The 19,691-nt window shown below is 33.8% G+C and overlaps 1 protein-coding gene across 9 annotated transcripts in view; it reads left to right on the top strand.

Annotated features, from left to right (window-relative positions):
* NBEA (neurobeachin) overlaps positions 1–19,691 on the top strand; it is a 680,995-nt gene that overhangs the window by 333,005 nt on the left and 328,299 nt on the right. For all 9 annotated transcript variants that reach the window (XM_064586204.1, XM_054506303.2, XM_064586203.1 and 6 more), the window contains one exon: positions 887–948. In XM_064586204.1, coding sequence (XP_064442274.1) covers positions 887–948 — 62 coding nt within the window. The remainder of the gene's footprint in view (positions 1–886; positions 949–19,691) is intronic.

The raw sequence follows: 19,691 nt of genomic DNA, 5'->3' as shown, positions 1-19,691 counted from the left end.
ACCCCGAGATTGTTCTTAATCCTTAGTCACATCTTCCTCCATTGTTGGCACTTTAAGAAAAACTACCAATCATGATCTGCTTTCTTGCTTTCTTATTACATGTTATTCAGCAGTCATCCTTTCAATTGGGAAATGTCTTGATGAATAATTAAGGTTTAAACTGTTTATAGGAAGAATATTTTCTTATCTGTAGTATGGGTATAATAATAGTATGTGATGGAGTAGAAATAAGAATTAAATGACACTATGAATATAAGGCACTCAACACAGTGCCTAGCACACAGTAAGTGATCAATGAGTAGTAGCCATTATTATGTACAAATTATAACATTTCATTCTTTCCTCTTCTGATGGCTGTTCAGAGACTTTGGAAACAGAACAGTGCTTAACATATTAATTGTGTGTGAAATTCATTTTTTAATATTTTAAAAACATTTAACAACTGACAACCTATGGGGAGTTATTTATTTGTAAATTATTTTAATTTTGTCTTTTAGAAGAAAATTTAGGAAAATCTTCACCTTTTATTGCTCCTTACTCCAGGAGACAATCACATAGGAAATGTCATTGGATTAAAAGTAGCTCTAACAAGCTCACCAATTCCGATAACTACCTTCCACCTATTTAAATATAAGAAATGCCTTGACCAAATAAATAACTCAGCATAAAGTCAGTTTTTAGTATGTTTTCTACATCTTCTTGAATATCTGAGTATTTTGAAATTAATGCCATAAAAAATATGTGTTAGTGAATGTTTCCATTTGTTTTATTTTAGGAGTTCTATTTTAAAGAAAGTTTTTGTAAATTAAAATTACATAATGAATTAACTTGGAATGATGATTTCTACCATGGTAATTTCATTTTGTTCAACCTTTCTTTGTTGCAGGCCTCGTTTGTATGAAGTCTAGCACATCTGTGGTTGAGCTTGTTATGCTGCTTTGTTCTCAGGTAGGAAATCTCTCCCACTGGATTACATTAAACTACATGAGGTGGTTTTTTTTTTTTTTTTAATGTCATTAGCAGTAGGATGCATATATATGTATATGTTTATATATTTTTAAAACTTCCATTTCTTATCCCATCGATGAAGAAAATAATTTAAGATATATTTTTATGTAGATGATCATACCATGTAAATATTGATTCAGTCTCCCTCTCCCTTCTTCCGCTCTCTTTAGCTGTCTTATTCTTGCCCACCTTCCTAGCCTTCTATTGTCCCCTATTTGCAAAAAACATATATATATAGATGTGTAGATGTGTATATATATATATATATATAAAATCTGTTAAAGATCTTTTGATACCCTTCTTTACATTCCACCTTTTAAAAATGGTGCAGTAGAATTTATACTTCTGACATTTATTATTACATGTTTTCTTCTTTAGATTACAGATAATGAAAACAAAGTCTTTTTCATGCAATAGCCGTAGTATAAAATATAGCTCATTAGTGAGTGGTCTTTGATACAATACCTTGTTGCTTTCTTTTTTTAATGTAATTTGTATATTTTTGTGTAAATTTTAAAAATCTACTTATGCTATTTATCTTTAATAATCAGATTATTTAAATAGAATTTGTAGTTGTTGGGTATTCTTTCTTCTTAGCAGTTACGAGAAACTAAAAATATATATATAACATTTTGCTGATAACTGAAATTAGGGACCCAGTGGTCTTTCTTCTTGCCAGCTCTGTCAAGTCCCCTAATGATCCTGATTTTCATATAAGTACTAAATATTTTACACTGTGAGAACAAGAAAGACAGGTTATATATGTTTACAATAAGTAGTTATTACATTTATTCCTAGTTTCCTCAATAGAAAAATACATCTAAACTGTTTCTAGTTACTGACCTTGAGGTCTGCCCAAAGCCGCAGCCAACTCCCAAATAAACAATATGGCTTCAATTGATCCTTAAAAACATTAGTAAACACAAAACAACCAAAACTTACCTATTGATTTCCAGTCTTCAGGCTTACTTTCTTCAAGAATATATTCATAGGGAAACCATTAGGTCCATTCCCTCCTTTTCAGCCAGGAAGAATATGAAGAATATTAATAAGAAAGAAGTTAAAGAAAACAGCATCCCTGGCAGGAGTTCATCTGCAGGGCGTTTGAGAATTGTTACCTAATGCCAGAGTCCTGAGTTCAAGAGACATTCTGAGAGATCTGTTCAGGCCTTTTAGGTTCTTGATGATGCACATTTATTTAAAAAAAAAAAAAGTGCTTTTGTGGAGAAAAAAGTAGCTTAAAATTCCTTCTTTAGCTCAGGGTTTTACTGCAGTTCTGAGAAATAAAGAAGAATGTAGCATTAGGGTCTAGTGTCTTTGATGGCCTCATCATCTAATCATAGGTTTAACATTACTCATTTGCTGGCTCCAGGAATTCCTGCCATTAAGGGCCCTAGAGATGAAACTTTGCCTCAGATATTGATTGAAAGGAAGAGTGAGAAATTTCAGCACTCTATGCAGTGCACTTTCTTTCAGTGTTTCGGCAAAGCAATATTATAAACATGTCTCTCGGTTTGATTTTTAAGTTGAATTTTTTAAATAATTCAGAGTGTATTTAAATATACAGTGGTTATATAGTGGTTAATTGATTAAATATACCTCATTTAAGTGACTACAAAATGTACGTTTGTAAAAAATAGTTCCAGTTGTTTTGCTATTTTGTTAAACTGAAGTGTTGCTTTCCACAAAATATTTTTAAAGAAATAACTGAGTAATAATCTTTCTTTAATACAGTTCAAGTGGGAGGAATTTATTATTCTACTGTGAAATTAGCTTATAAAACCATCTTTGACAATCATTAATTATTCCATGGATGTATAAAATCTTGGTTTTAAGGACCCACAAAAAAAATACACACGCCTTTAAAATTTCTTAAAATAATCTGTCATTTTTCTCTACCACTCAAATTCATGATGATCTATATCCTATTTTCATCCATTAGCAGGACAACTGTAGCAGTAGCAGACTTCTGATAAAGAAAAATAAATACAGTTAATGATGCTATGGAGCTTGCTTGGCCTAGCACTCTCCAAAGCTGGGTTCTCTTATACAGGCCTTAATGCATCTCTTGGACAATGGAGCTGATCCCGGGAGAATTAGCAAAGTTTGTAGGGCTGTCTGTGCCAAGGCACAAGGCAATCCTGAGGAATCCTTAAAGCTACAGAGTTCTGAGTTGTCCTTTTGTTTTATCGTACAGTCAGCTTTTTGTAAATATTTATAGCTCTATGTTGTTATGATTTATTATAATATTTTGATTATATTATGTTATTAGAATTCCAATGTAAATGGAATTTTCCAGTTTATTTATTTGCTTAAAATGTGTTTTTCTTTTTCCAAATTTAAATAAACTATTGAAGGATGAAATTTTGTTTGGGGAGACTAGGTAGCTAGGGGTTGAAAGAGGAAAAAAAATGCAACATTTCTCTTAATATTTGTTTTTCTTTCATTTGCTACAATACATTAGATGCTTTTATTTTTATGCTTTTCATTTCGGAAATTTCATGTTAATGACTATTATTAAGGATATCAGTTTTTCTTTCCTTCTTATCTGAGCTCCTGAATAAACTTACTATTGCCACTGGTTTGTGTGCAAAATATGGTCTAAATTTACATGAGATCATATTACAAGTGTCTGAAGGTACTTGTCAAGGATAATTCAGTTCATATGGACAGTCTTTTAAACTCCAAAGGACGTGCCATCCAGTCTACCCCCCAGTGGAATTTCAGGTCTCTGTAGAGAACATATTTTAAGTTTTAAGAAGCTATTAGCATTATCATTATATCGCATTTATTGCTCCAGAAATACCCAAAATATTTTTTACTGTATTTTGGATACTTTTCTTCTCCATGCAGATCTTATGACACAAGAGTAAATTTTAAGAATTAACTATTAATTCTTCTTCCCTTTAAATTTGTATTAAACTTGTACTTAGTATCTCTTTTAAAAAAATGGTTTCTTATCATTTGGAAGTAAAATGAACAGAAATAAATTAAAATTAGTAAAATAATTAATATATACTGTTTTAACAAAATAATTGCTTAATCAGTTAAGTGCAGTGTCTCCTACAGAGTTCTTCAGAGTATCACAGGTCTGATACTTTCTTCTGTCAACCTTTTTTTTCTTTTTTTATGTTTTGCAATCAGATTTGGTTGAGGTGCTTTGTTATTCTATTGTGTACCTTATTTTTCCATTACATTATTCTGAGTGTATTATGTTCTTTGATGAATAGCAGATTTAGTTTTCAAGTAAACTTTTTTAGGTACTATAATAGTTTCTGATTATTTCCAGATTTTTTTTTTTAGGAAATCTCCATCAGAGGTACTCCAGGAAAAATTGAGTGATGTTATCCCGTAGGATTTCTTTAAGTTTTCCTAAGTAAAGCTTAGCAGATGTCACTTGGATTTTTCTGTGCCTTATCTGTCAATAGAAAATGTTTTATAAATTGAGAAACTTTATGTAAAAAGTAATGTCTCTCAATATTCAAGTACTTTCTGAATTGAAGTACTGATTAAGCAAAATGTATGCTTAATAAATCATTTTTATTCTCATTGGAAACCCCAAAATGTATAAGTAACATAAAATAGAAGTCAGCCTTCCAAGTGTCTTTAGGATTTGTGTATGAAGTTACTAACATGAATTATTTTGTGGTTGTTTCCCTTTATTTTTTTTTCTAAATACTTCATATACTTAAGTAAAAAGGACTTTATTGACTTCACTGATGTAATCAGGGCTCTGACCCAGGACTTCTAAACACAGCACTTAGAAAAGAACCACAACTGAAGAACAGTCTTCCTTTTTCAAATGATTTGGCCTTTGAACTTTTAAGTTTTTCATTTTTTCTCCAATTTGATACAGTTTATTCAGATGGTACAAAGGAAAAAGACATATTTTTCTTCTAACTGTAATAAACCAAAGAGGAAGGTAAAAAAAAAAAAAAAAGCATAGCTGAGATGAATATGGAGACCTAGTAAAGCATACTCATTCATGAGTACCCAGTATTGAAAAAAATTTGGATGTGTATAGTGAGATTATAAGTGTAAGACAACTAGAGATGGACTAGATTTTTTAAAAGCATCTTTGGAAATATGAAATCCTAGTTATCTGATGAAATTATGTCACATTTATTTAGTGACTGCTCTTTTATATTAGCATTGCGATGGTTACTGAAGATTTATTGATAACGTTCTTCCATTTCTAAAAGGAGTCTGGTGTTATCTGTGAAACTTTCCTGTTACGTAGCTGAATTTGAAATCAATGACAAAAAAAAAGATTGTGACATGATATTTTAAGTTAAATATAATCAAATACTACATATGTATCAAAAAATTGGTCCTGTGAAGCAACAATAAGACTTTTGTGGGAAGCTTTATTGAGATAGACGAAAGATGGACCCATTGCAAGTTAATGGACTTTCTACACAGCGTCAGCAAGGAAGAAGATTCAGGCTGGGGAAACTGAGCAAAGGTCTGGCGAGAAACAAACCTGTGACATAGGAAGAGTAGTGTCTAGACTCATTTAAAGCACACCAGAAGTTAAGTAACCATGCAATATATTTATTTGAGTTTAATTTGTGATGTGGGAAGTTAACTCATTTCCAGGCAGTATATGAAACAATATTTCCTTAGGGGTATTTTTTAATGTAAAATATTGTAGTATGTTAATAGCATAGAATTCAGGTCGATAAGAAATTTCTAACTTGTGATTAGCATTGGTTAGTTCCTGGTGTTTGCTTTCACAAGTTCTGCCTCTGTTTTTAGAAGGAATAAAGGCACTGTTTCAGTCCTAAATATCTAATAAATCCCTGCCTTTTTCTCTGGACAATGCCTGACCCCAACTTCTATCTCTGGTATAATGTCATCTCAATGTTAAAGGGGCACATTAGGCATTTAAAGTTTTTTGGAATTGTTATGAATATATCATCTTTCTTACCATAAAGGTTGTAATATGTTTTAAATATAAATAGAAGTTTAGTAGGAAATTGAAAATATAGTGATGCATAAAGATTACTGTCAACTTGGGTTATAATAAAATTATTAGAAAATATGGAGAAAATATATAGTAAAAATATAGACATTTTGAAGGAAAAAGAAAGACCATATAAGTATGAAATAATCAGACAATTTCCATTGTATATATCTTGGGGAGAGTGCCTACGCACAATTGCAACAGCAGGGCAGACTCAACTATCTGTTGTTTACCCAACTATTTATGGCATCCCTCAGTGAAAATTTAATCAAAGATTTTAAGAACATACAATTCAAATTACTTTTGATTATTTCCATGTGGTCTTTCATTATTGATTTCTTTTATTTCAACTCCTAGAGAAGTTAGGAAGTATAATAAATTTTGAGTCAATCACTTTTATATTACAGAATATTTATTTTCTAAGCTACCTATACTATATGTGATACTCAAACATGATATAACACTTTCATCCTTGTATATTAATTAATTCATATCCAACCCAAATTGTAAACAGAAGAAAATGATGATGAACAGGAAGTTCTGAGCTTATCTGTATGTAAATGGTAAAATATGAGAAACAATAGTCCTTTTCTCATGTCTGAATTCTTATAATTTTACTAAAATCAAGACAAAAAGAAATCAGTAAGCCTTGGCCACCTGTAGAATAATCCTTAAGAGCTATAATTTCCATAGGAGAGGAGAAAGAATGTAGCATATTCTGAGGTAAACCCATTTCCCTGGGTCACTGGGAGACCACCTCCCTGACCCAAAACCCCTTACCATACTTTGCCACAATATCCACCCCTTTGCTTTCTTTCTATTTTGGCATGTTTGTTTTCCACCATGTCTATTTTTCTATGTTTACATTATATAAATTCTTCAGGCATATTACCACAGCTTTGAAAAATAACAAAAACAATGTGTATGCATTTCACAGCCCTACCACTATTATACATTCTCTTGCTTTTTGGTGTTGTTTTTGTTTTGTTCTGTTTTTTTTACTTTCATCCTGTGTATATTTCAACATACTTTATTTTTAAAGCTATTATGTGATTAGTAATTTTTGGTGTCCTCTTTTTCTTCCATTGTTTAAATAAGTGTAGACTCACAGTAAGTTGAAAAAATAGTACATAGAATTCCATGTGTCACAGCATTATTTTACTATTTCACTCTTACATGCATTCTTTTGTGTGAGTATATAGAGCAAAGCAACTTCATTCCTTATATTGATGTAACCACTACCATTATCAAAATACAGAATTTTTATTATTACCTCATATCTTCTCAATTATTTCCAAACTCTTTTCTTTCATAAAGCTTTTCTCATTTATGATTATGTGGTTCTAATCACTCCATCATTCCCCTTAGCACTTGAAGTACATATATTTATATAGTAAATATAGGTACCTGTTTACATGTTTTAATGGGATGCTCTTACATGTGACACAGGCATGATTGTCTTTATCCATTTAATTGGAATTCCCTTTAGGATAAGCATCATGTCCAGTATTTCCTCTCTTTTGGAAGCATTCCATTCAGCCAGTGGAGAAAATTAGTTACTTATAGTGTCATCAGTAAATTTATTTAATATTTGTGGAGAGTATTTTAAATTACAGAATATCTGTTTCAAACTATTCAAAAGGAAAGACTTCCTGGGCGCCTGGGTGGCTCAGTCGTTAAGCGTCTGCCTTGGGCTCAGGTCATGATCTCAGGGTCCTGGGATCTAGCCCCGCATCAGGCTCCCTGCTCAGCGGGAAGCCTGCTTCTCCCTCCCCCACTCCCTTTGCTTGTGTTCCCTCTCTCGCTGTGTCTCTCTCTGTCAAATAAATAAATAAAATCTTTAAAAAAAAAAAAAAGGAAAAACTTCCTAAGGATGATGCAGAGCCTTCAAGTCTTCCAAGGTTGCTTTATGGATGTTATCCATTTCAGTTACACTACAAATTTAAACCATAACAAAGTTCATTTGATTTTTCCATTCACCATTATGCCATCCACACCTAGCGAACTGTCCAACACGTAGTATATATATTTATTATTACTTATTAAGCTAATACGTGACTAAAGAGAAAACACAGTCCCCAGGATGATTTGCTTTACATACTTATATTGTGGTAAAACATATATAACATAAAGTGTGCTTTTCAACCATTTTTAAGTGTGCATTTCAGTGGCATTAACTATATTCACAGTGCTGTATAGCCATTACCATTATTTATTTCCAAGAGTCTTCAACACCCCAAACAAAAACTCTGTACCCACTATGCAGTAATTCCCCCATATCTCTTTCCCTCAGACTCTGGTACCTCTAATCTGCTTTTTATCTCATTGATTTGCCTATTCTCAATATTTTGTAGTGGAATTATATTTGTCTTTTGTGTCCAGTTTATTTCACTCAGCGTAATGTTTTCGGGGTTCATCCATATTATAACATGTATCAGAACTTCATTTTTTGATGGTTGAATGATGTTCCGTTCTATGTACAGTACCCACATTTTGTTTAAACTTTTGATGCACACATGGGTTGTTTACCCCTTCTTACTGTTGTGAATAATGCTGCTATATTAGCATTGGTCTACAAGTATCTATTTGAGTTCCTATTTTCAGTTCTTTTAAGCATATACCTAGGAGTAGAATTGCTGAGGTATGTGATAATTCTGTTTAGCATTTTGAGAAACTTCCAGTTTTCCATGATGGCTGCATATTTTACATTGGAATGTACAAGGGCTCCAATATCTCCATATCCACTCCAACCCTTGTTATTGTCTCTTTTTTGTTGTTGTTGTTTTAATATGTTATTCTTGTTTTAATTATGGTCATCCTAGTGAGTGGGAAGTGGTATTTCATTGTGGTTTTGATTTTCATTTCCCTAGTGACTAATGATGTTGAGCATCTTTGCATGCATCTATTGGTGAATTGTGTATCCTCTTTGGAGAAATGTCTATTCACATCCTTTTCCATTTTCTAATTGAGTTTTTTATTGTTGAGTTTTATGTGTTTTTTATTCTGGATATAAAATCCTTATCAAGTATATGATTTGCAAATATTTTCTCCTATTCTGTAGGTTATTTTCATTCTCTTGATAGTGATTTCTGACACACAAAATTTTATATTTCAGTGATGTCCAGTTTGTTTATTTTTGTTGTTATTGTTATACTTCTGGGGTTTTTTATTTTTTTATCATGTTAATCACAAAATTTTATATTTCAGTGATGTCCACTTTGTTTATTTTTGTTGTTATTGTTGCTTATACTTTTGGTATCTTTTTTTTTTAAAAGATTTTATTTATTTGACAGAGAGAGACACAGCGAGAGAGGGGAACACAAGCAGGGGGAGTGGGAGAGGGAGAAGCAGGCTTCCCGCCGAGCAGGGAGCCCGATGCGGGGCTCGATCCCAGGACCCTGGAATCATGACCTGAGCCGAAGGCAGACACTTAACGACTGAGCCACCCAGGCGCCCCTTGGTATCATATTTTTGAACCCATGGCCAGATCCAAGGTCATGCAGATTTTCCACTGTATTTTCTTCTAATAGTTTTAGTTCCTAAATTTAGGTTTTTTATCCATTTTGAGTTGCTTTTTATATATGATGTGAGGAAGGATATAAATTCATTCTTTTGGATGTGGATATCCAGTTTTCCCAGCACCATTTGTTGAAGAGACCATTCTCTTTCCATTGAATGGTCTTGGTACCCTTGTTGAAAATCGTTTAAGCGTATATGCCCAAGATGATATCTAATTCAAGAATAGTTCCTGTACGTTAAAAGAAAAACAACTTTAGAATAGTAGAAGGTTAAATAAAATTTGCCCTTACCTCATATATTCATTACCCAGGAGTGATAACAATTAATCATTGAATGAATATTCTTTCAAACTACATTTCTACATATAAATGGAAAGTTATTTCTTTTATTATTAGTATAAGCAGAAATTTTTCTTATAACAGCAATTGTTTACAAATTGCTTCCCCAATTGGTACTCTAGAGCAGCATTGTCTGAAAAAATGAAATGTTCACTCATGTACAATTTGGAATTTTCTAATTACCACATTTAAAAAGGTAAAAAAGAAACAGGTGAAATTAATTTTAATAATATATTTTATTTAACCTAAGTATCACTTCAACATGTGATCAATATAAAAATAATTGAGATTTCATACGCCTGTTTTTTATACTAAGTCTTTCAATTTGGATAGATGTGTGTGAAGACAAATACACACACTTGTGGACTCTTTTATTGTTTTAAATTGGTTTGATGACCTTGTTACTAGCCTATGTTAATTATAATGACAAGCAAAATTTTACTCACAAGTAACAGTTACTTGAGGGAACCAACTTTACAAGTCATTGTCCAGAAGTCCAAACACCACACAAGTTTATCAATTATTTATAATTAATCAGGTATATGCTTTATATCTAGAACCCATATCAGTTCCTACTAGCTGCATTTCAAGTACTTGTAATAGCCACATGTGAGTAATAGTTGCTATCTTGGTCACCACAGCTCTCCCTTTCATATATGAATATCTGTGCTTTTCTTTGTTTAATATTAATATAGTCTCAAAGTAGAACAAGCTGTTCCAGGATCCCAGAATATTGTAGGTGTCCAAGCAAAAATCAGCTAATTAATTGTGTCACAGATTCTTGCAGTGGGCTAAAAATGATGAGATCTAAGTCTCTACAACACTAACATTCTTATACTGGCTTATACACCTATTGCTACATGATTATTCATGAATAAATATAAAATATTTAATATAACTGTACATAATTCTGCTTTATGCCAACGAAGCACACCAAGGTCTTAGCATTCAGGATTTAACACTGAAAGTTTCTTCTGTTCATAAGTGGTAACATAGATAACTGGAATAGTGTGATTTATTATTTTACCAAGGCATGAATTGAGATCATGTGTGCTACAAATTCAGCATGTGGCAGTGAATTCGCCTAAGCAGCAACAAAGCATCAACAGCTCAAAGCAGCATGGTTGTTTTCTATTTATTCTTGAAAATAAGGCAGTTTTTATAATGATCTTTTGTTGTGGGATATAGTATAAGTCTAGGTGGTAGTCTCAAAACATGAGTAAGTACAAAGGCCTTAGGGTGTACATCTTGAGAATTATCAAATGTCTATTGTATCATTAGGTTATATATGAACAGTGTTTGCGAAGCTGTATTTGCATAGTAGTTTGATAATACCCAGCACTTTTATGCCATAGTTGAATACAGTCTGGAGCTCTTATGCTAATGGTATAATTTCCTTTATATTTTACCATATACTCTTCTGAAGTTATAATGTTTTGAGAATTAATTTACTGATACACTAACTCTTAGCTCTAGAAAAATATGACAAAGATCATCAAAAAAGTGATATTAACAGTACCATGCAACTTAAGATAAAATAGTAGTACCTCAGTCATGACTCAGACATATGGTAAGCTCTCAAGAAATGAATTTTGTTGAACAAAAGTAAATACCTTTTTCATTATAATTCATGGAAATTAGAAAAAGACAGTCCTTGTTCATTCATTAATTACAGACCAGTATAGGATTTTGTTTTATTGTCAAGTTTTAAAAGTTACTGTTCTATCAAACTGAAGTTCTTCAAAACCACATTAGCATTAAATCTTAAACTGCATATTTGAATGTGATAAACCCTAATATTTTAAATGTTGCATATTTGTTTTTAGTTTTTAATTTAAATTTTTATTTTTTTAATTAAAAAGGCACAAATCTGAAAGTTTATTTTAAAAAATCCTATTCTCAGGGTACCTGGATGGCTCAGTTGGTTAAACATCTGCCTTCAGCTCAGGTCATGATCCCGGGGTCCTGGAATGGAACCCCGCATCGGGCTCCCTGCTCAGGGATCCTGCTTCTCCCTCTCCCTCTGCAGCTCTGCCTGCTTGTGCTCTTGCTCTCTCTGTCAAATAAATAAATAAAACCTTCAAAAAAAAAAAGTTAAAAAAAATCCTATCCTAGCTTTTACTGTTTTCCTACCTAAAAAGAAAATACGAAATATTTCCTCTATTTTTATATTTAATAAAGGTTTCATTTCTTGATGTTTTTTTGATCATTTCCAGTAGCAGATGTTTTCTTACCAAGGAAGAAGTATCCTCAGTTTGTTTATTGTATATATTCACAGTTATAGAAAAAACTGTTTAAAAAATATCTTGTAAAACAACCTAGATTATTTTTCATTAGAAATACAAGTATATGTGTGTATATATATGTATACATACATATATATACACACATAAGAATATTTGTAATAAAAAGTTGTGTTAAATGTATTTACATAATTTACATAATTTAGTGATCTGTTAGGATCCAGGGAAACCTCTTTATATGATACACCAACTTTTAGTAACCAACTAGATGTATTTCCATATTACCTAATGGTTTTCCTGTGGTTGACATTCATATCAATGATCTCTTTAAGATTGATTATTCATTTCTTATATCCAATTTTACCTATAATGCTTTTAGTAAGATGTTCACAAAAATAAGCAATGAAAATGAAAACAAATGATACACTGAATACTTGCATGTTTATTTTCATTAGTTTATTTTTGTATACGTTGAAACCATGACATATCTGGTTTTCTCTATATATAGTATATTTTTACTTCAGTCCTTATTAATTTCTCTAACTTACTGCAGAGAATTAATAAGCATGCCAGTTATAATGAACATTCACTAGAAAAATTTTTGAGGCACCTGCCAACTTTTATTTATTTTATTATTTTTTAAAGATTTTATTTATTTATTTGAGAGAGAGAGAATGAGAGAGAGCACATGAGAGTGGGGAGGGTCAGAGGGAGAAGCAGACTCCCTGCCGAGCAGGCAGCCCGATGCAGGACTCGATCCCGGGACTCCAGGATCATGACCTGAGCCGAAGGCAGTCGCTTAACCAACTGAGTAAAGACTGAGGCACCTGCCAACTTTTAATGGCCGTTAATGATAAGTAGACATTAAGGATATAGAAAGTAAAAAAATCAGTTCTGGAGTTCCTGAAGACAAGATCTCAATTTAACCTCCCTTTTTTACGTTGAAATATTTTCTATATTTTCAAAGATTTTGAGATGGATTGAGTCTCTAAGGACATTAAGTTGGTTTACCTAATTGTATACAAAGCCATAGGGAATGAGAAATATGCATTGAGCTGAAATAGATGGGAAAAAAAAATTATGTCCTGTGTCTGAGATTTCTACTAGGTCATCTAACTACCATGAAGTGATTATTGAAGAGAACATAGGGATTTCATTGTCATCCTTCTGGAACCTATTTGTCTTCAAAGTGTTTAGTTTCAAAGGATCCTTAACTTGATATCCAATTCTCTGAAAAAGTCCTTCATCTTGAGGAAATTTTATGCATCCAAACAGAAGAGTTAAAAAATTACGACAAAACTGTCTAAAGACTTGGCAGATCTCTGCAGGCATTCAAACCCAGTTTAGTATGTTTCCCATGAAGACAAAAATTTGATGCCTACTTTTAATTTACACCTTTTCTTATAGATGTTCTTTTTTTTCAGTAGTTGAATGAGTGCATGTGTGTGTGCGTGTGTGTATGGGTGTGTGTGTTTTCTTAAATGGCAGAAGACTTTCTGGAATGATTTGTAGACACAATTTTAAAGTACATTTTTTTTCCTGTCATTGCCAAAAGATTGTCTTCGTGACAGTAAGTTATTATCCCTTTTGTACATTCTCATGTATCCATTTCCCTTGTTTTAAGTAATTTCTCTAAGTCTACATGTCAGAGAGAATTGTTAGAAAGCTAAGACAGTGATTAAAGTATCTTCCCTGTCCAGTTATATCCCATTTATCAACTCTCAACGTAGTTTATATGTCCACAACCACAACACTTAGTTCCTTTCTATGCTAAGTACTTTTCTTGTCGTTCTTTCAGTATTTTACCTAATTATTCTTTGGAAACTCATAGAATCAGTTACATAGTAATGTACATTTAAGAAACAGTTTTTGGGGTGTCTGGGTGGCTGAGACAGTTAAATGTCCAACTCTTGGTTTTGGCTCAGGTCATGATCTCAGGGCCATGAGATTGAGCCCCTCATCAAGCTTCTTGCTCAGCGTGGAGTCTGCCTGGGATTCTCTATCCCTCTTCCTCTCTCTCTCTCAATTTCTCTCTCTCTCTCTCAATAAATTAAATCTTTAACAAAACTCACTTTTTGAAATGCAAAATCAAATGTGCATCAACATAAAGGTATATGATCATCACCTAGCCTCATTCGTTACTCACATTTTTTTACACAGTCACTCTAAGTTAACAGTTTGTCTTACAAAAATACCATTTATGGGAATGAAATGCCATGTCAGTTGAAAAGGACCTTTGTAATGGTGTTATTTTAGAGATGTGGATACTTCAATGATTATGGTGTAAATTATGATGTAATTGTGATGCAATAATATACTATTTTACAGACGAGTAGAAGGAAATTTAAATAATTGAACAACTTGAAGGAAAATATATACATCACTTCATGATTAAATTACTCTCTGCTTGCAAGTTAAGCACTTTGAGGTTTTTATGTGTGCAGTCTTGTTCGAAGAAGGAGATGACTTAAGTCAGTGGTTGTCAACACTGACTTTACATCAAAATAATTTGGGAACCTTTAGAATACCAATGCTTGGGCCCTATCCTTAGAGATTATTCTGTTATGATTGGTACTTTTTAACAACTCCCCTGTTGATTCTTTTGTTCAGCCAGATTGAGAACCATAGATTTAAGTGATATCCTTGATTTGGGAGGGTTAAATTCAGTTCCACAACAAAAATACATTGAGTTTGTACAGTATGCCAGACACTTGCTACTTAGTAGGTATGCACAGTTAAATAAAACAAGATTCTTCCTGGGACGGCTGGGTGGCTCAGTTGGCTAAGCGACTGCCTTCAGCTCAGGTCATGACCCCAGTGTCCTGGGATCAAGTCCCACATCAGGCTACTTGCTCAGCAGGGACCCTGCTTCTCCCTCTGCCTGTGCATGCTCTCTCTCTCCGACAAATAAATAAATAAAATCTTAAAAAAAAAAAAAAAAAAACGAGATCCTTCCTTTCATTAACGAATTTATGATCTAGTGGGGAGACATATGTGTGAGTAAGTCACTACAAAATATAAGTAATTATATTTCAGATGGAATATTTTCTGATTAATGAAAGTATTAATCATTAAGAAAATAATGATCTAGGATTGATCCCATTTCACATTTCCAAAGTTTTAAAATAATCATTTATTTTTACACACTTTAAGATTTATTGCTTTGTCAGGGCACCTGGATGGTTCAGTTGGTTAAGCTTCTGCCTTCAGCTCAGGTCATGATCCCAGGGTCCTGGGATCAAGTCCTGTGCCAGGCTTCCTGATCAGTGGGGAACCTGCTTCTCCTTCTCCTTCTACCCCTCATACTCCCTGCTTGTGCTCTCTCTCTCTCTCAAATAAATGAAATCTTAAAAAAAAGGTTTATTGTTTTGCCAACATAAACTATTGTTACAAGTTATACTTTTCCTATAGGATACTTTTTCCTTCACATTCCAGTTTTTTCTTTGCACTTCTATGTTTTTGTTTACTATTCAGTACTGGGTACCATATTTTACTGAGTTTGGAATTTTAAAATAAGTTGTCCGAATAATTATTTGTGCTTTTACAACTGTCATTCAGAAATTATTAAATAAGCTTTAAAAATACATCCAATCCTGACATTTTCTGAGAGGGAAAATACACTTCATCTTGTGAGGAATATTTGTTATCCTCTTTTCTCTCTCTCATTTAGTTTTCTTTTTAAGTGGTTGAAAGAAAAAATTCTGTGTTTTCCTCATTGCCTTATGAAATCTGTTTGTTTAAAATTCACCAAAAGCAGGAGAGACTGAAGTCTCATGCTAAATCCCAGACAACCACTGATGCAAACATGTTTAAAATTTCTAGTTTTAGTACTATTTGTATGGCTTAGGTCATTACTTCTCCAACTCTTCTACTGAAGCAGCCCCTTGGGATGCAGCATAGTTGGGAGGAGTGGAAAGGGTGACATAACTGTACCCATGCAACCCACTGTAAGCACAAACATTATATGTTCTTCTGTTTTAGAATTCATATTCATATTATTCCTGTATTACTCATAATTTTGAATTAAATTACTTGACTTTTTTTTCCCCTCAGATGCCAGAGAGATTACTGTGTATATCCTGGGACTTAGTTTATCTCCTGCCTCGGATTTTTATATCTCCTACCACAATCTGAAAATTGAAAACCTTAAACCTTCTTAAAGAAAGACAGTTGGCAACATTTTTGTGACCTCACAAATTGTTAATATTAATGTGGTTAACAGAAATTGACTTGATAAATTGAAATTATGTAAATTGGTTATTATAGTTATTGAGGAATTTTGAAAGCCTTTAGAACTTGAATTATACTCTTTTAACATTGGGTGGAATCCACTTTGACCCTTACTTAGGTCAAAGCCTGCAGAATTACTCTTTATTCCCATCCATAACATGTTAATGTATAACCCAGTAGTCTTCTACGGTAGGGAAGAAAATACTCAAATTTGGCTAACAAATAACTAATAGACCTTAGAAAAAAGATAATAGGGAATATAGTATTTCTTAAATTTTATTCATAGGTTTTTTTTTCTTTGTTTTCCATCCAATGTCACTAAACTAATAGAATTGACCTCTTGTTGCCTTAATGCTGTAGCATAGTCATTGTAGAAATTAGATCATTTATTTCTTCTGGCCCTTTAGTTACTATAGATGAATAAAATGTGGCTCCTCCTTCAAAGATGCAGTACCTAAGATCTAATCGTATAATGTACACATAAAACATATAAAGAGTAAATTGGGGTTTAGAGACATACAGAAAAATACTTTTAAGCTAGCTAGTGTTGAACTCCATATTGGAAATTTGGTATCTCAGTTTATGTTGTTTTAAAATTCTGTGTCACATAACTATCTGATACCTACTTACGTCTGAGGAAAGAAAAGCAGGACAATGAGAAGTGACAGAAGAGCAAGATAGAGCCTATTATGTGAGCTCCGATTTAGGTAAGAATTTTGAGAAAATAGCAACTCTCAGCCTTTCTGAGGAAGAAGTCGAACTCAAGTAACAAAGCCTGTCAGTAGCATTACATTGTCATCAAACAAACTCGGGAATTATATTGCCTGCTTATTCACAAAAACAACTCTGACGCCAAAAATATATACATGGCAATGAGAAGTTTTCATTCAAAATTTTTTACTCTCTGTAATCTGATAAAATTAACTATCTCCACCTTGGCTGCCAACAGTGTTCCAGACAATGGCTGCGTTGTCGGTCTGGCTCCCAGAGTGAGGCTGATGATGTAGAGGGGAACACCTGCAATGGACATGGAGCATTAACAGAAATACATCTTTGTTGTTTAAGCCCCTGAGGTTCAATAATTGTCACAGCATAATCTTGTCTCTCCTATAGGAGAGACACCTTCGTTTTGGCAGAGTACACCGTCATTAGGTTCTGGAAAGAGAATGGATGAAAAACACATGTTTATGCATGTCTGAAACTAGTCTATCCTCAGATGTTATGGAGAGTTTGGGTGGATACTGTGTTTAGAGTGTTATGTTCTCCATAACTGTGCAAGCAGTGTTTCCTTTTCTTCTCTTTTCTAGCTTTACTGTTGAGAAGTTTAGTTTCATTCTTATTCTTGGTGCTTTGTACAAACTTTTTTTTCCTGTTAGCCTTTTCCTTAACCCTCATGTTAAGGAAAATTTCATGATAATGTGCTTTGCTGGGGGTTTTATGTCCAATATTTCACTTCTGGGAACAGTTTTAAATTTATTTGATAATTTCCTGTCTTTCATGTTCCCCTTTCTCTCTTCCCCGTTCACTCTTTCTACAATTCCTACTCAGTGGATATGGTCTTTCGATTGGAGATCCTCCAATTTCCGTATTTATTTTTGTTGTTGTTGTTACCGTTGTTGCATCCCTTTATCTTTTTGTTGGCACCTTCTGTACTTTTGGGAAATGTCTGTGACTTTTAAGCTTTCTTTTTTTGATGTTTGCAATATCTTCACATACCTCAACCATGTAATTACAGATTTTTTTTTCCTGTTGTTTCAGTCTCTCATTTTCCAGGTTTCCTTTTTTGTTGTGTTGTTGTTGTTGTTCCTGGTATCTCTTCTGTACTCTTCTCTTGGTCTGTGTCTTTCATGTCAGGTTGCCAACTCTAGGTAATGACTTCAAAAGTGGTATTAGTAGCTTAGGCACCAGCTCTTAGGCCAACTCTAGCACCAGCTCCAGTACCTGTAGAGTTTGGGCCAGCTCTTGAACAAGCTCTGGAGCTTCACACAGCTCTGGGTCCTCCTCCATCTGCAGAGCTGAAAGCAGTGCCAGCTCTGGAACTAGAATCCGCTTCAGACCAGCTGCAGAGCAGAGCTAGAGCCAGCTCCAGGGATAGAGGGAGTTCCGTCATTAACTGCAGCACTGGCTCCAGCAGCAACTGCAGAGCTGGGGCCAATTCCAGAACTCATCCTAGCAGCAGCTCTGGTGCTAGAGCCACCTTCTGCCCTGGCTCCAGAAATAGTGCTAGGGCTAGCTGCAGAGCTATAGCCAACTCCAGCCTGAGCTCTCGTATGCACTCCAGACTTAGTGGCAGCTCCAGCTCCAGCTCTAGCCCCGGAGCCACTGTCAGCTCCAGATTTAGGGTCATCTCCGTCACCAGTTTTCATACCAGGTCTGGCAACAGTGCCAGACTTAAAGTCAGCCCAGAACTAGAGTTAGTTCAACGACCAGCTCTAGCACTGCAGCCAGATTTGACATCAGCTCTAGAGCTGGATCTAGCTCCACGTCTAGTGCCAACTCCATTCCCGTATCCACCACCAGCATCAGAGGCAGTCAGCTCCAGACCTAGAGTCGGCTCAGCCACCAGCTCCTGTGCCAGTTCTGAGCTCCAGCCAGTGCAGCTCTAGCTTTCTTTCCCCTCTCGGGGAATGGCATCTTTTTTGGTTCTGTTTTGTTTTTTCAATTTATGTTTCATACACTTGTGGTTTACCGTATTTTGTGTTTTACAATTCACATACAGAAAAATCCTTAATCATTAAAGGGTCTTATTTGCATGTTCTTGTTTTGTTGAGCCAGTGGATTAAGTGAATTGTTTTCTTTTAAATGGTGCTATGATATTTTGCTACTATTCTTAAATTTTGTTAGAGCTTTTCTTATCTGTTAATGGCTTCTTTTTCTAATCTTAAAAATACAAATGATTCCCAAAATTCAGCCAGACCTAGGTCTTTTGATCCTCTTTCTGATTCTTCTTGTCTCTTTTTAAATTTTTTTATTTAAATTCAATTTAATCAACCTAAAGCATATTATTAGTTTCAGAGGTAGACTTTAGAGATTCATCAGTTGCATATAACACCCAGTGCTCATTCCATCTTTAGAGACTTTTGCCTGATGGTCTGCCTTAATATTTTTATGCAAATAATTCCAAATTCCACATTCCATTTTGATATACCATGTCACTCTAAATCCAACAAGTATGAACCTGTGATTTTCCTCAAATGTGTACCCTTCTTATTTTCATAATACTACCATTCTTCCTGTCATTCATGCTAAAAACTTAAACCTTACATTGTTCCACTTTTTTACTTTAACCTTTAAATCCGATTTCTCATCCAGTCCTGACATCTCTTCCTTGTATAGTCTCTTAATTTCCATTTCCCTATTCGAAATACCAGTGCAATGTAGGCCCTT

The sequence above is a fragment of the Mirounga angustirostris genome, unplaced genomic scaffold (genome assembly GCF_029215605.1).
Source record: "Mirounga angustirostris isolate CCGP_5_RB_7025 unplaced genomic scaffold, mMirAng1.0.hap1 SCAF_3, whole genome shotgun sequence".
NCBI classification, from domain to species: domain Eukaryota; kingdom Metazoa; phylum Chordata; class Mammalia; order Carnivora; family Phocidae; genus Mirounga; species Mirounga angustirostris.
This window is presented reverse-complemented; position numbering and strand designations above follow the sequence as displayed.